General features: G+C 35.1%; 1 protein-coding gene across 7 annotated transcripts in view; it reads right to left on the bottom strand.

The window, feature by feature from the left end:
* The window catches only part of LOC144977481 (protein NDRG3-like), a 44064-nt gene that overhangs the window by 17516 nt on the left and 10089 nt on the right, over nt 1-16459 (bottom strand). For 3 of the 7 annotated variants that reach the window (XM_078922737.1, XM_078922736.1, XM_078922740.1), the window contains exons 2-10: nt 15400-15521; nt 15132-15231; nt 14541-14661; nt 8458-8496; nt 6257-6292; nt 4163-4225; nt 3800-3860; nt 2896-2982; nt 2103-2180 (exon numbers count right to left, since the gene is read on the bottom strand). In XM_078922737.1, coding sequence (XP_078778863.1) covers nt 2103-2180; nt 2896-2982; nt 3800-3860; nt 4163-4225; nt 6257-6292; nt 8458-8496; nt 14541-14661; nt 15132-15231; nt 15400-15521 — 707 coding nt within the window. The remainder of the gene's footprint in view (nt 1-2102; nt 2181-2895; nt 2983-3799; nt 3861-4162; nt 4226-6256; nt 6293-8457; nt 8497-14540; nt 14662-15131; nt 15232-15399; nt 15522-16459) is intronic. The other 4 variants (XM_078922738.1, XM_078922741.1, XM_078922739.1 and 1 more) reach the window with 2 other exon arrangements.

Genomic DNA, 16459 nt, shown 5'->3' on the forward strand with positions numbered 1-16459 from the left:
AAAAACTCTTACTCAAATTTCAACAGCCATATTATTACAATTTTGAAATTGGAAAGATGGTCACTTTCCGATATTTATCATTTTCTCAGGTCCCAAACCCTTCTGCTAATAACAAAGGCAATTAGAGTACATTACAATTCCAATACTACATTATTAGGTTTAGAATCGTGTTTAAAAGCCTTTTACTTTATTGGTGTAGCTTTCAATGAGAACAAACAAATTTGATTTTCTTTCCCCACCACAGTCAAAAGTTCATCGTAGTCTCAGCCAGAAATGAGACCCCATAGACATTTCTCACAAAGACCAAGGCTAAGGGAAATGTATCTTCAGACTTATTATGACTGAAATGGAATGCACCACACAGTAATTACTTACAGAAACAGAAATAAATTCCAACTGAGCCTTAGGAAGAAAGTGTAACAACAACTTCAGAGCTCAGTCATCAATACTCGATGTGCACCCACCATCTTCTACTTTCGATTCTGATCTAGTGTCGAGCGGAAGTCTCGATGATACCTCAAGTCATCGGCCACCAACACTCAAAACTTCCCGAACTCGATGACCAAGGAAAAGTCGGGAATTCCCGAGAAGTAGCACTTCAACTGAGCTTTGGATGGCTTTTTTGTATTAAAACTTAAAATACATTAAATAAATTCACTTTGTATAATAATAAAACATTGATACCTGTAACCATTTTGATCTATTTACGACGTTTGTGTTTTGTTAGCTATTTAAAATATGATATAACGTCAATACCCAATACCAATGACTAGGTATTGAATGAAAGCACCGATGACTAGAGGCATGCTCGAGACTTTTTTGAGTCTCGAGACTCAAAAAAGCATCGAGACGCAAAAAAGTCTCGAGCTTCGCTGGAATCATCGCCGACGAGAGAGGGGTGAACAATGCAGATAGTACACATTGTTAGTAACGCGTGCGTCGCTCGCGCAGTATAGTCTCGAGACTCGGGACTCGGGACTCAATACGAGAAGCATCGACGACCAAGATTCTCGAGACGAGAAAAGCATCGAGAACTAAGTGGAGGTCGGGAAGTTCTCAGTCGTCGATGACCTGACTTCTCAAAACCTAAAGCATCGATGACCTTTTGGTGAACCCGATGACCTTTTGGTGAACCGGATGCCCTCCCTTATTCTGATCCCATGTTTTGCTTCCGGTAAACTAAAAATAACCCTCCTTGTTTACACAACAGACGTGAATCTAGTTCCGAATTAAAATTAGGAAAATTCGGAAATTCGAACGCTATCAATCCTTAGTACTTCCGAATTAAAATTCGGAAGCTGTCGTGGAAATAAGTTGAATGGTTAAATACACGTATAATCATAACTGACACAACAGAAGTGTTAATAAGTGTTTCAGTGCATTGGAAATGGATACACACTACAAATTCTCTATATATGTACAGCAGTATCTCTTATCACAAGAGTTGTTGGTAGTGAGGTATTGAGAAATATTTAAATAGTTTGGGGAAGCTAGAAAATGTGTGAAAAATAGGAAATCCTAATAATTCTGAAAGATTTACATCCCTGCTTTTTGGGGGGTTTTGTCATCCTGATATTACAATATTTATAAACATTTATGAAAATCAAGAATAAATACAACTCTGGGCTCATTTGTGAAGCACTCTAGGGAAACGGTTCTTGTCTCACTGAAAGTACTTATGAGATATGGCCCTGAAAGGTATGTTGGTACTTTCGCTGGATGAAAATTGAGATTTCCTATTTATAATTAAGTAAAATTTGCACATCAAACATTTTAACTTTATTGTTTCTCTGAGGGTACTATAAAGGTTGAAATGTTGTTTAATGAATTTTGAAAACCGTTTTTACATATCTAAAGATTGTCTTGTCCAAATAGCCATAACGCAGTAAATATTTTTAACACTTTTTTTCTGTGTAAAAAAAAAAAAAAAAAGGGAATGTAGAGAACTGCCTTTATCTTTTACATGATACCAATAACTCAATTTCCATGAAAAGACACATGTGAACCATTTCCCTAGAGAACCTCAAATTTTAAAGAAATGGTCAATGGCTGAAAATAAATCATCGTACATCCATAATGTATGCAATATATGTATGGTATACCTTTCCAAACCAGTGCCAAAGAAGATATTCCTCGGTGAATGAAGTCAGTTGTCCACTGAACAGATACCAAGTGTTCATCTGTGACACATTACACAAAAGATATTGATATTACACAAAAGATATTGACATAACACAAGGGATATTGATATAACACAAAAGATATCAACATAACAAAATCTGTTAAAAAATATGATTTTAAAAGTTTTTTTTTTTAAAGAGTGCTGAGTATTCAAACTCAATATCTTTAGGGTACGAAAGAAAGATTATACAACTCTTTATTCGTTAAATAAATTTAGTTGATAAATTTAAAAAAAAAAAAAAAAAAATTCCCTTTATTCATCCCATAGAAGAAATTTGTCTCTAGGGTCCATTCCAAGGGAAGACTGGAATAACCCAGGCGTTAGCGCAGTGCAGCGCCACAATTTGGGCTAGGGCGACGTGACTTGCTCAAGGCCACACAGCCCAGCGGGTAATCGAACTCGGTACCTTTCGGGTACGAAGCAAAGATCGTACAACTGAGCCACGCTGTCCATTGATGGCCACCATTATAAGTTAACGATCAACTTAGCTACAGCAGGCGTGAACTGAGCGGAGCCTTTATAACTTTAAGGGAACATTTTTCTTCATGTAAAACAGCAGTAGAACACTGCTACCAAATTGCTGTGGTATCAAAATCTGTAATATTTTTCCCATTTCCGTAAGTCCGTAAATGTAATTTTTCATCTAATGTCAGTAACAAATACGGACGGTCTGTAAAAGTAGGCAGGTTTGAAACTGTAAACACTTTCTTTACCTTCTGATATCCCCACTCGGTCCATCCACATTTGCCAGACGTAGGATTCACCAATACTAAACAGTCAACCCTGTCGTGATGACACAGCTAGAGGAAGAAAAGGAATATTTAGAAATTTATTAGCTGGTATACGCACGCATACACACACACTTGCCAACCAACAATTGGTCTCTTCGTTGTTCATATTTTATCCCAGGATGGTGAATACTTTTTTTAAAACTTCAACAACAACAACAAATAACTTTATTTTTATTTTTACAAGAAGCATGATACAACGGAAAATAGTGAAATAAAGTCGCAAAATAGGGGATGGGTCATGTTAGCCAAAGGCAAGAGCAAACCTGTAACTGTAACTGTAATTGACAGCTGATAAAATTGTCTGAAAATTTCTAACGAAATGTATACCCATGTTTTAAATCAATTTGCTTACATAAAGTGCAAAATGATGATGAAATTATTGTGGCGATATTCTCAGAAATCCTACAACAGTCAAACATTTTTCAGGTCTACAGGAGTACATTGACATGATATTATCTAACAGTTCAAGACTTGCTCTACAACTCATGAACATTATTCATCTGCCTTTGAATCTAAGAAATTTAAGAGAACTTAACTAAGATTTTTACCTAACCCCCCCCCCCCCCCCCCCCCCCTTGTTCATCCAGCAGTGATGGGGTAGCTGGGACTTTTTAGATCTGGTGGAAACTATTTTGTGATAGACTGGTATCCAATGAGAAGGATAACAAGCAATCGTTACTGTCCGTTTCACCCTATAGAAACCAGGATAAACTCCAGCTCCATGGGCCTAATGGCTATGAAGGACCATGCTTGGATGGCTTTAATCATGATGATAATTCATGAAAATTCAAAAGTTACGAAATAATGTTATGAACGCATAATATACCTCATATCTAGCAAGGATGTTGGAACCAGCTCCCACTCCAAATCCAATGAAAGTCTTGATACTGAAATGTATAATGTTAATATATATATATATGCCAAGTTGAGGGTCACTTAAATCGATCAATATTTGAGGGAAGAGCTTTCTGGCCAAATTATTAAATACGTGTCTTTCCAGAGTACAGCAATTAACTAGTTGAAACTTTAAGTTTACCACTATATGGTCTTTTATTTTTATTTTATTTTTTCTAACTTTTTTTTCCACTGAACCCAAAATCACCATTCCTTGAAAAAGATGTCAGCATTGCTTTTCTGTATCTCTATTCTTTTCATTTGATGCTACAACAAATGTTGGGGTCCAACTTACCCATAATGATCCACAACGTGATGCACTGCTTCAGTCAACTGCTCCATGGTAGGGTAGACAAACCTACGGATAACATCGTAATCACAAAATGAACAAAAATTCTAGAAAAGAAAAGAAAGAGAGACAGACAGACAAATAGAGAGAGAGAGAGAGAGAGAGAGAGAGAGAGAGAGAGAGAGAGAGAGAGAGAGAGAGAGAGAGAGAGAGAGAGAGAGAGAGAGAGAGAGAGAGAGAGAGAGAGAGTTTAAAACAAGAAGTTAAGAGCAACATTTAATCGGTTCTACAAAACCAAAGTCTCTGAAGATAGTTGGTCGCACCACATTTAAAACAAGACTCATGACCTCTACGGTAACACAATATCTTAAGTTTCAATGTGTTAGGCTACAACATATCATGCAACTTGGCTTATGCAAAATGGTATTAATGATAAAGAAAAAAAAAAAAAAGAAACTATTCAAATTTCTTTTCAATTTAAAGAAGATTTGACATGCTTGATTATAAGCTTCTGAGATGTGAAAACAATGTCTTTTTCTAATTAAAGAAATTGAAAAAGTAGCATGGTTACCTCTTAAACTTATTATTATACAATAAAAAACAAATACAAAACAAATATACTTTGACACAATGAAGAAATGAGGATGAGAACAAATTTATAAAAACACATGTGTCAAAGAAAAAAAAATAAATAAATAAAGAAGGGTGCAAAACTTTTTTTTTAAACCCAAAAAAATGGGATATTTAAGGTTCACTTGAACTAACCGTAACTATGAAGGGACATACGGCATGCAAAACACGGGACAACTGATCTGGATGTTTCTAATACATCTAAATATATGGCTTTATCTTAAACACAATAGCAATTATTTAACAAGGACACTGCATTTGTTCAGAGGTTTCGACTATTCAAAACATTCGATATAATTTAATAAAGTGATCTTAGGACCAATTCTTAATGAACTGAAAACTCATGAAAAAGTAAGAATTAATCGAAATTGGAAAAAAAAATAAAATAAAATAAAAGGGAGAGAGTGAAAGAGAAATAAAATAGGTGAATGAATAAATAATGTGTGCCTTCCATATCTGAGAAAGAGAAAAGTTCAGCTACAGAATTTCTAAAAATAAATGACACTATTATGAAACATTAGAAAGTAAACAGTTAGTGTGTTAACACGATCCTACCATACATCACAATGCGAAGAAAATGGAAAAACAACGGAAGGTTTAAACATGCATGTTACTTTGAAAACTTGGTGGCATGCAAAGGGCATTCAAACTTTTCTCATTTACAAAAAAATCTTGAAACGTCTCTACCTGTAATCATAATCTAAAAATTCGGCATAAAAACAAACAAACCATACGACAAATATTGTGGACTTTGAATCACCTTCATGACAAAAAACACACCAAAATAACTGTGGAACAACAACAAGAACAACAAAAACAAACAAGATATTGAAATGCTGAGTAATTATTTTGTGAAGAAAAATGTTTAAAAAGGCAACAAAAAAAAACTCTTTAAAAATATTTTAAAATTTTTAAAAAGAGAACAAACTACCGACGAGTGCTCTGATAATAATATTAAGAGATTGATTGTGTCCAAACTTCGTGCAAGGATCATGCAAATGGAAAAACCTAAAAATTCTTGTTTATTCCAGAAACGTTTTCATAGGAAACCAATAGGAAAAATGTATAATTAGAATGAAGAAAAAAAATAATAAAATAAGCACCTCTAAATCTGGAAAACAACTGACATCTAGAAAAGGCAAAAAGTAAGAATTTAGAGAATTTTGACACTTAAGAATAGGTCACCTCCTGTGTGTGCCAATATGTAATCACGATCTCAGAAGAACTATGCTGTTTAATAAATGTCGAGAATAACAGAAACCAACACATTCATCAATAAAATAGTAATTTTTAAAAAACAACTACATTTTTTTTAATACATTCAGACTTGTAAAACATTTAACTGAACGAACGATGGATTTATAAAACCTTAAAAAAAATATATATGTAAACACAATGACATGAATAGAAAATGGAAGAAACTGACAGAGGTACAGTGGGCCATCAATGAACTCAACACAAATGTCTCACCCTTTTTCATCCCCTTCCCGTGATAAGAAGGAGGAACTTCAGTGACAAAACAAACAAAAGAAAAATCAAACTTTTTTTTTTATATTATCTATTGACACAAAGAACAATTGCTAAATTGCTAAGGGATTTTTTCCCCTTTAACTTTTTTTCGTGTAAAATAAAAAAAACGCTTTTGTGAGGAAAAAATGAAAAAAAAAATAAAATAAAGCAAACTGTGACCGTGATGTGATGTCATGGATGGTAAGAAACTTAAACAGCAAATCAAAAGAAAAATCGAACCTCTCTTTTATATCTACCACAATCAATGCCAAACAATTATCGAGTTACAAGAAGATTTTTACCTCTTCTATTATGAACTTAATTTAAGGTGTAAAAAAAAAAGTTTTGTTTTTTTTTAAATATATTTATATATATATATAAATATCTGTGAATAAAACAAAATAAAATAAAACTGTGAGAGCAGTGTGTTATTAATGGTCAGAAACAAAAAAGAAAAAAATAAAACGAGAATGAAATTAAAAAGAAGAAAGAAAAAAAAAATAAAATAAAGACATTTTGAAAAGAAGTCTAAACCCAATCTACTCCGAGATACATATCATATAATAAATATGAACTAGAAAGCAAAAAAAAATTTTTTTTAATGAATAACTAAAATATATTATTTAAAAGTAAATAGAAAACTCTAAAAGGCAATGACATTGTTTAAATGGGTTTGTTTTCTTTTCAATTTAAAAAAAAAGCATTATAATAAGTCAATCTTTTAGTTTCAATATACCAAAACTTTCTCTTTTAAAATCAAGAGAAAGTCGTGGGTAGACTTGAGTTATATAATGTGCAATCTAGAATTAAAAAAGTGAAGGCTGAAAAAAAAATGACAGGCACACTTTAAATGATAGGTATTAAAAAGTGCAGCAAGTTTCTGTCAAAGCGTAGATGGGATAGCGTCTAGGGAGGACGACAGGCAAAGGCAGGGAAGGAGAATTGTAGAGAAGTCTTAGCGAATGGGGAAAATAACAAGGATAGCGTTCCGTGTTCTAAATTTGCCATTTAATTTCACGCTTTTTCTGAAAAAAATAATTTTTTAAGGTAAAAACTAGCAAGCTCTGGACAGGCTTAGTTGGCTTTCCCAAAACGAGCCAGGAGGACAGTATGGTACGGAATTGATTAACTGAGTAATTATGTGTAATGTAATAATTTAAAAAATGAATTAAGAACTAGTAATTGCCAGATGGAAAGTTCACGTCGGTCAAGTTTTGTAATCTAATTTGTATTGGGGTGAAATCAATGACTAAGTTTGCATCAACACTTAGCATTGTATTAAGTTATATAAAGTGCATCTGTACTCTATTCTAGCAGGTGCAGCAGTTGGGAACAAGTCCAGAATTCCAAAAACAAGAGTGTACGAATTGTATGTTGTTATGGGAGTTTGTTTTGTTCTGTTTTTGTTTTCTGTAACACGAGTTTTCAAAAGGGAAGGAAATAGTTTCATATGCAGGTGACCTATGACATAAGTTATTGATAAGAATGAAAATGTTTTCCTAACAGTGCTACTATACACAGGGTATTCAAAGGCCTAGGCAACCCTTATTATGATAAATTATGTTGTACTTTTTATAATTCATTATTTCAACTAAAATTAACAACACTGGTCCATATTGAAAAGAGGTGATTAAAAGGATTATGTTAACGAATAAAATCATGAATTCCTCTCGATCATCAGACAAGTGGGTTGATAACTAAAATATTTACTTATTATCTACAGACAAGCTTGTATGTTTTTATTTTTGTTCGTTCTTATGTCCAGTTTTGTCTCTGATTTTTGGAAGAGGGGGAAGGGGAGGGAGGATTATAATTGGCAATGAAAATTCTATGAAATTTCTCAGAAAGGCATCCCTGATTAAATTTATTTTTAAAAATAAAAAAAGAGAGAGAGAGAGAGAGAGAGAGAGAGAGAGAGAGAGAGAGAGAGAGAGAGAGAGAGAGAGAGAGAGAGAAGAGAGAAGAGAGAGAGAGAGAGGAGAGAGAGAGAGAGAGAGAGAGAGAGAGAGAGAGAGAGAGAGAGAGAGAGAGAGAGAGAGAGAGAGAGAGAGAGAGAAAGAGAAGGTGGGGTATACTTCCAACAGACTGGATGATGCGGAAGAAGGAAGGAGAAGCGAGGACAAAGAGGAGATCAAAGTGCCGACAAGCCTGGACTAACATACCTGCTACCTAGAGAATCGGGGTTACCAAGTGCATCATGTCTGGAAGGTTGATGAATACCGGGGCATGATTAAACATCAATAATCAAAAATATAAATCATAGCATTAAAAATGTTTCCAACATAAATACAAAAACGTGATATCATTGTACTTATTAGGAAAAAAAAGAAAAGAAAAGAAAAAAAAAGAAAGAAAAAGTTTAATATTAAAAAAAAAAAAGAAAGAAAAAGTTTAATATTAAAAAAAAAAAAGAAAAAAAAAGAAAGAAAAGTTATATATATTTTTTTAAAAAACAAAAAAAAAACCTAAAACAGGTGAATCAAATAAATTAAAATATTCTAGAAAGAATAAATAAAGAAAACAGAATTATCAAGCTTCTGATTTAGAGAGTGAATGGTAGACATCCAATTTTTATAGAGGGGCGCTGATTTGTAAAAGTAAGTAAGTAATAGAGTGAATGGTTAAAATTTGCCTCCTTGCTTTTAGGCCCTTTACAACCCTTTCGATTTGTTTGATTCATTTAACCACCAGAACAAGGAAGACGACAGATCTTTAATACATTTGGAACAAGGAACAGAAGTGGACCCCAAAAGGAAAGCTATTTGTGTGCTTAGACTGGGGAAACCCAGACACAGACAAACTCAAATGCTAACATAATAACAGCCAACAACAACATGCTTTAGAGAGATGATGCCCTTTGGATAGGACGCGAGTCTATCGCAAAGTACTTTCCAACAGATCTAACAGACCCAGCTACTCAATCACTGCTGGGTCAAAAAAATAAATCTCGACTGCACCTGGGATCAATCTCAGTTCCTATGATTGTGAAGCGAGTGCTCTAACAACTGAGCTACCGGGACCCCTTATTTAATTCTTACATTACAATTATTGCAAATTTAAGGGACAGCAAAGTGAAGACCAATATATAGCTTTCTTCCCCTCCCAATCCTCCAGCTGAGGACCAAGACCTTCCCAAACCCTGAGGCGATCTCCAACTACTGCAAAACTTTTGTCGGCTGTAAAAGTATATTTTAGAAGTTAAGTAATTTGCCACAGCCTGATAAATTGCGTGGGAAAGAAAAGGCCATTCTATAACAATAAACAAAGCCGTTGTCTTAGCATGCTTCCATGACATGCAAACTTGTGCTGAGCGATATATTCCTTAAGCTTTTATATTTTATAATTTGCATTAAAACTTTTTACACAGAAAGAAAGAAAAATAAAGCTATTTTGTACCTTTCCGCAGAGAAGAAATAAGAAGCAAAGCAGATAAATGGAAAAATTAGCATTCCATGAGGTTGATCACTTTTATCATTCACTGTGATAAGTTGAGCAGGAGGCTTAAATGAGATAGGTATTTTCCTTATCATAGTATAATAAAAGGCATCTCTACAGTTCAGAAAGTGCAGTAATATTCATTTCTTTAAGAAAGCTGTAATTTGAATAATTGTTTATACAGATACATTCCAAATATAATACTATAGTCTCAAAATTTAAGCCCATACATCATGATTTACTTTTGAGCGCATTTAACTTCTACGGTTGAAAGTTAATTGAGGAAAAGTTTAAGAAATTGAACAGAGGTAGTAATAACTAGAAGCAACTTTATATACACATAGATCTCAAGATCACAAACAATGATCAGCTTTATATTCAATGATATCAGAACAAAAACACACATTTTAGAATTCCAGAGGACATCCAATGCCTTATCATAAAACTGAACAAGATCGTAGGAGATTTAGAAATGTGACTCATTTCATTAACACTTTTAAAAAAAAATGATATCAATGAAACTTAAAACAAACTGAAAAAAAAAAGAGAAAAAATGATTGAACATTGGAAATTCATAATGATAAGTAAAATAATGGTACAGTAAGTTTAATAGCACCCCGTGTGGTGTCCGGGGTCCCTCAACTGAGAGGGTCAAGAATAGCCCAACGCCAAGCCAGCGTGTCGTAAAAGGCGACTAATGGTGTGTGATTCCTCCATCTTTGAGTCACCTGGTCCTCCAGGTTGGGGGTTGGCAAAGGGTTAACACCCCTTTCCGTTAAACTCTAACCGTTACAGAAACACAGACAGACAAACCAAATCCTTTTTTTAGCTTGGGCGACCGAAGAGTTTCTGGAATATCAGAATTTATGAAGGACAACAGACAAAGCCGAAAGGACTCTGCTGACCCGATGACGTCTTCGCCAAACAAGCAGCTTCGAATTGCGTCGTGGAACGTTCGCAACATGTATGAAGCAGGAAAAAGCTCTCAAGTTGTGACTGAGATGAGAAGATACAGGCTGCATATACTTGGAGTAAGCGAAACCCACTGGATACAATCCGGACAGAAACACCTCAAGTCTGGGGAGAAGATTTTATATTCAGGGAGAGGGGACGGGATTCATACACAGGGAGTAGGAATAATTCTAAGCAAGTTTGCCCAGAAGTCACTGAGAGGATGGGAACAATGCGGAGAAAGGATCATCATGGCGTCCTTTACAACACGGAGTAAGAAGATCAGCATGAACATTGTACAGATCTATGCCCCAACAAATGATGCAACAGATGAGGACAAAGATACATTTTATGGTCTGCTACAACAAGTCATTGACAAGTTGCCAAGGAAAGACATCAACATATTGATGGGAGATGCTAATGCAAAAGTGGGACAGGATAACGTAGGCTATGAAGGTATCATGGGACGTCATGGCATGGGAGAAATGAATGATAATGGTGAGAGATTTGCAAATTTCTGTGCATTCAACAGTTTGGTGATTGGAGGATCAGTGTTCCCCATAAGAGGATCCACAAAGCAACTTGGGTCTCACCAGATGGTATGACAGAGAATCAGATTGATCATTTTTGTATCTCTCGTAGATTCAGACGTTCATTGGAAGATGTGACAGTACGGAGAGGGGCAGATGTTGGATCAGACCACCACCTGCTATTGGCAAAGCTTAAGCTCCGACTCAGAAAACACGGGGCCAGATCACATACAAGAAGAAAATTCGAGGTGAATGCACTTGATGGGGAAAAAAAATGAGGAATTCAAACTACAATTGAGTAATAGATTCCAACCTCTTACTGAGCTCGAGGAGGACATAGATGTAGAGTCACATTGGGCAAAGATCAAGGAAGTCTACATAACAACTTGCCACGAGGTATTGGGGGTAAAGAAATCGGAACATAAAGAATGGATAAGTCCAACCACCTTGGACCTTATTGAAAAGAGGAGAACAAGGAAGGAACAAGTGAATGCAAGACGAACAAGGGCTTCAAGACTGGATGCACAAGAGCAGTATCGAGCCATAGCTAAGGAAGTCAAAAGATCTGTGAAGAAAGACAAGGAAGCATTCATGAACAGACTTGCAGAGAAAGCAGAAGCAGCAGCGACTGGAGGACACATGAGGATCCTTTATCAAACTACCAAGACACTTGCTGGAAAATATGGGAAACCAGAGGTACCAGTCAAAGACAAAGATGGGAAAACTATTTTTGGAAAAGAGGCTCAATCTGAACGATGGAGGGAACATTTCAACTGCCTTCTGAACAGACCACCACCAGACAACCAGCCAGAAATTTTGCCTGCAAGGAATGAGCTACCAATTAGCTGTGATCCACCATCGATAGCAGAGATTGTGGGTGCCATTAACAAGATGAAAAGGGGGAAAGCTGCTGGACCAGACCAGATTCCACCGGAGGCTCTAAAAGTTGATGCGGAAAGAAATGCTGAGGCCCTGCACCCACTATTTGAGAGAATCTGGAATGACGGGATATTCCCAAAGGATTGGAAGGAAGGACATCTTATCAAGCTTCCAAAGAAAGGGGACCTCAGTAATTGTAATAATTATCGAGGCATCACTCTTCTTTCTATCCCAGGAAAGGTTTTCAACCGTATTATTTTAGAGAGAATTAAGAATGCAACAGATGCTAAACTGCGGGACGAACAGGCAGGTTTTCGAAAAAACCGTTCAACCACCGACCAGATTGCCTCTCTGCGAGTCATAGTGGAACAGTCTATAGAATGGAACTCTCCTCTTATTGTCAACTTTCTGGATTACGAGAAGGCTTTCGACAGTATTGACAGAGCAACATTGTGGAAAATTCTGGCACATTATGGACTCCCTGAAAAGATAGTAAACCTCATTAAGGAAATGTATGAAGGATCAAGTTGCAGGGTTGTACATGAAGATCAGCTTACTGACAGCTTTGAAATTAAGACTGGTGTCAAGCAGGGATGCTTGCTCTCTCCATTCCTGTTCATCCTTGCCATTGATTGGCTAATGAAGGAAACCTCCAAAGGGAGAAGAAATGGGATACAGTGGACCCCTGGACACAGTTGGATGATCTGGATTTTGCAGATGATCTGGCTCTTTTGTCCCACACCCAGGACCAGATGCAAGCAAAAACCACAATTATAAACAGCCTGTCGGAATCAATTGGTCTAAGAATTCACCCTGCAAAGTCAAAGGTCTTGAGGATAGGTACGCGTCAAAGGGAGCAGATCAAAGTTAAAGATCAGGAACTCGAAGATATAGACACTTTCTGCTATCTCGGAAGTATAATTGACAAGGATGGAGGCACGGAAGCAGAGGTGAAAGCACGAATAGGAAAGGCACAGGCTGCATTCACATCTTTGAACAGAGTTTGGAGAACTAAAGATATCTCCCTTCAACTAAAGCTAAGACTTTTCAACTCAAACGTGAAGTCTGTCCTACTGTATGGATGTGAAACTTGGAACGCATCACAGGCATGTATAAGGAGGGTACAGATTTTCGTAAACAGGTGCATGCGTAAGCTACTCAGAATAAAATGGATGGATAGAATAAAAAATGAAGAAGTATGGAAAAGAACACAACAGAAACCAGTGGGAGAGGATATAGGAAGAAGACGATGGAGATGGATTGGACACACGCTTAGAAAGAATGACTCAACTATAACAAAGAAAGTATTGGACTGGAACCCTCAGGGCAGAAGATCAAGGGGAAGGCCACGAGGAACATGGAGAAGAATTAAAGAAGCTGATATACAGAGAAGTGGTAAGACCTGGAATGAGATAAAAAAGTTGGCTCAGGATAGAGAAGGATGGAAACTGTTTGTCTGTGGCCTATACCCTGACCCAGGGTGAAAAAGGCAATGATGATGATGATGAAGTTTAATAGCATGCAACATTGGGAAGATAATTACTGGGTAAAATATATTGGGATTGTATGATAAAATGTTATATTATCACAGACATGGGTTTGTATATGACAGCATTCTTAGCTCTCAATATCGTTTTAATCAACTATATATATATATACCAAATGCCACGTCAAGTAAAGAATGTTGATGATATTTTCATGCACAACTGAATTAACCGAATTATGCTTTATTCATTCACATGCCCAGACCAGTCAGGCTAATGTTATTGTGAATTGCACAATCATTCATGATGGAACTTTCTAATATTATTGTCATCACAAAGCTCCAACCACAATCAACATTAGATTGGGGATGGAATGAGGAAGCAGGCGCAGGCAATAACGGTGAAGGGTGATTCCCTACAAAGACTGAAAAACACTGAAAAACAAAGCTTATGCACAAAAGGAAGAAACAAAAAAAAAAAAAAGGGATCAAATAAAAACATATCTTGAATGGATTCTTCACACATAAAATATGATAAACGATTTATTTTCCAATGTTACATATTATTCACTAAAGACTGTATTCTGTGAGATACAACAATGTAATCTATTCCAATGATAAAATAAGAATTGGAAATTATCATAACCAGATCATCTGACCTTGGTAAACAACTTAACAAGTTATCAAAACCTTTCATTAAAACACTTTTGTATGTATAAACCAAATGATATATTTTAGTTATGAAAAAAATTAATTTTGAACTCTGTTCAAATATGAATAAATATTCTCTGGTTACATGGCCTGGCAAATGCTTTACCAACTTGTAACCCGTAACTCAGGGGCCCCAGTCTGGCTCAAGGATAAAAACTGATAAAGTCATTAGAGTACCTATATATATACCAACAATGTATAAAATTAGAATAATAATAATTCAGTTTGCGGAAATTGGCTGACGATTAATACTTACTCTGGCTTCAAGTGAAGAGCACTTTCATCTTGACCAGGAGCATTTAGGTGGTAGACACAAAAATGTCGAAGGATCGGCTGCATTTCAGAATAACTGAAGAAACCTTGAAAACATGTGATGTCTAGTTGTTTGGAAAAACAAATTAAAAAAAAAAATTTTCACAAACTTAAGATTAATGCTTAAAATAACCTGGTTGAAAAAAACATGGCAAAAAATGTACTTTATAAATCTTTGGCATAACTTCTTTTATATATTAATAAACAACAGACAATCTGGCTAAAATCTGATGTGAAATAGTTGCATACTTTCAGGCATTGAAAAAAATAACCATTTCTATCATCACCCAATACTGTTATACTGTATGTCCACTTTTTTTGATAATGAGAAAAATCATCATTTGTCTATTGAAAAGTAGGTCCAGTCATCAATCATATTAAACATAAAAATAATCATTTTGCAAATTGAACGAAAAGTATATTGACTTTTACGGGAAAAAAAGTTTAACATTATAATGAGAAAAAAAAACAAAATTTAAACTAGAAGCATGACATTGAAATTTTTCCCAATTTGACTGATTGAATTTCCACTTACGATTAAGACCAATATCATGGAATGTGAGGATGGCTTGCTTAGATCTATCACCTTGGATGGCAACATGGATATTGCCATAGGGGGTTTCCACATCGTCCTCCTGATGATTAAAACCATTTTTTATTCAAAAATTTAATCAAAGCAATTATCCTTCCAGGTAAATCAAACAATAATTTGAATAACAATGAACCATATATAATCGCAGATTTAAAAAAGAAAGAATGAAAGAAATAATAGCTAATTTTTTTTACTTTTTTTTTTTTTTTACCTGAATCAGAATGGCATCAGCATTATTGGCAAAAGATCTTGGCTTGGGATCTGTGCTGTCAATACTGGTTAACTCAATATCAGCCAATTTTTCCATTTTCGACTCAGACATTAATAACTTAACTGTGAAATAACAAGATAAAAAGAGTAAAATACCTGTAAGAAAAAAAAATGAAACAATACTGCCACCAAATAATTAGCCCGAAGCCAGAGTGTTTGGACTTAATGAACAAATATGTTAACAAATGTGAGATTAATCACAAAACCATTGTTAATAATTTTCCAACTGTAGTCAAAGTCAAAGCTTTGAAATTGACAGGAAAGTGATGGAAAAAATAAACAAAAATCACCAATTGTGAAAAGCAATACAAAATGAACAGAATTTTGAAATATGAATCTAATAAACTGTATCAATTTTCTTCAATTAAAGTGTGACTAAAATTTAATAAATAGGATTTTGAATTCAATTTCTAAAATCTGATTTGAGAGAACCAGAACCGTGGGTCCCAATATTTTGAAAAAATATATTTGTTAATCCCAACTTATTTTTCACTAAAATCTGTGTACCTCACTTCAATGCATATTCAAAAAGAAACTGAAAAAGTAGCTCTTTAAATGACCAAAACATAAATCAAGATTTCAAGCAATGAAGAAATGAACAGATGCAACCTAAATTTTGTGCCCCTGGAATTTCAGACACCGCCACGAGAATTTCTGTGCCAAACTAGGAATTTACGTACATGAAATATGTAGACAAAGTCAATTAGATGACATTGTAATAAAAAGAAATAATAAATAAAAACAGGTTGATTCTTATGCTGTTGTTGGCAATGAAGTCAAGTAATCTGAATCAAAAATTTATGAGTAATACTTTGCATTTTCTAGCCACTTAAATTTGTTCCCGTCCCATCCCATTCAGTGTCTTCTCCTGAAGTGCAATTGATAGTCCAGCAAAGTTGTCACTCAATGAGTGATGGTAGGGACCACTGTATCCCTATGATTTTTCTCATTAGAGCTTCACTATAATACAAGAGAGATTTTCCCCGAGAGATATCAGATTT

This window comes from Berghia stephanieae, chromosome 7 (genome assembly GCF_034508935.2).
Source record: "Berghia stephanieae isolate SIO BIC M18660-M18661 chromosome 7, UCSD_Bste_1.3, whole genome shotgun sequence".
Lineage (NCBI taxonomy): Eukaryota > Metazoa > Mollusca > Gastropoda > Nudibranchia > Aeolidiidae > Berghia > Berghia stephanieae.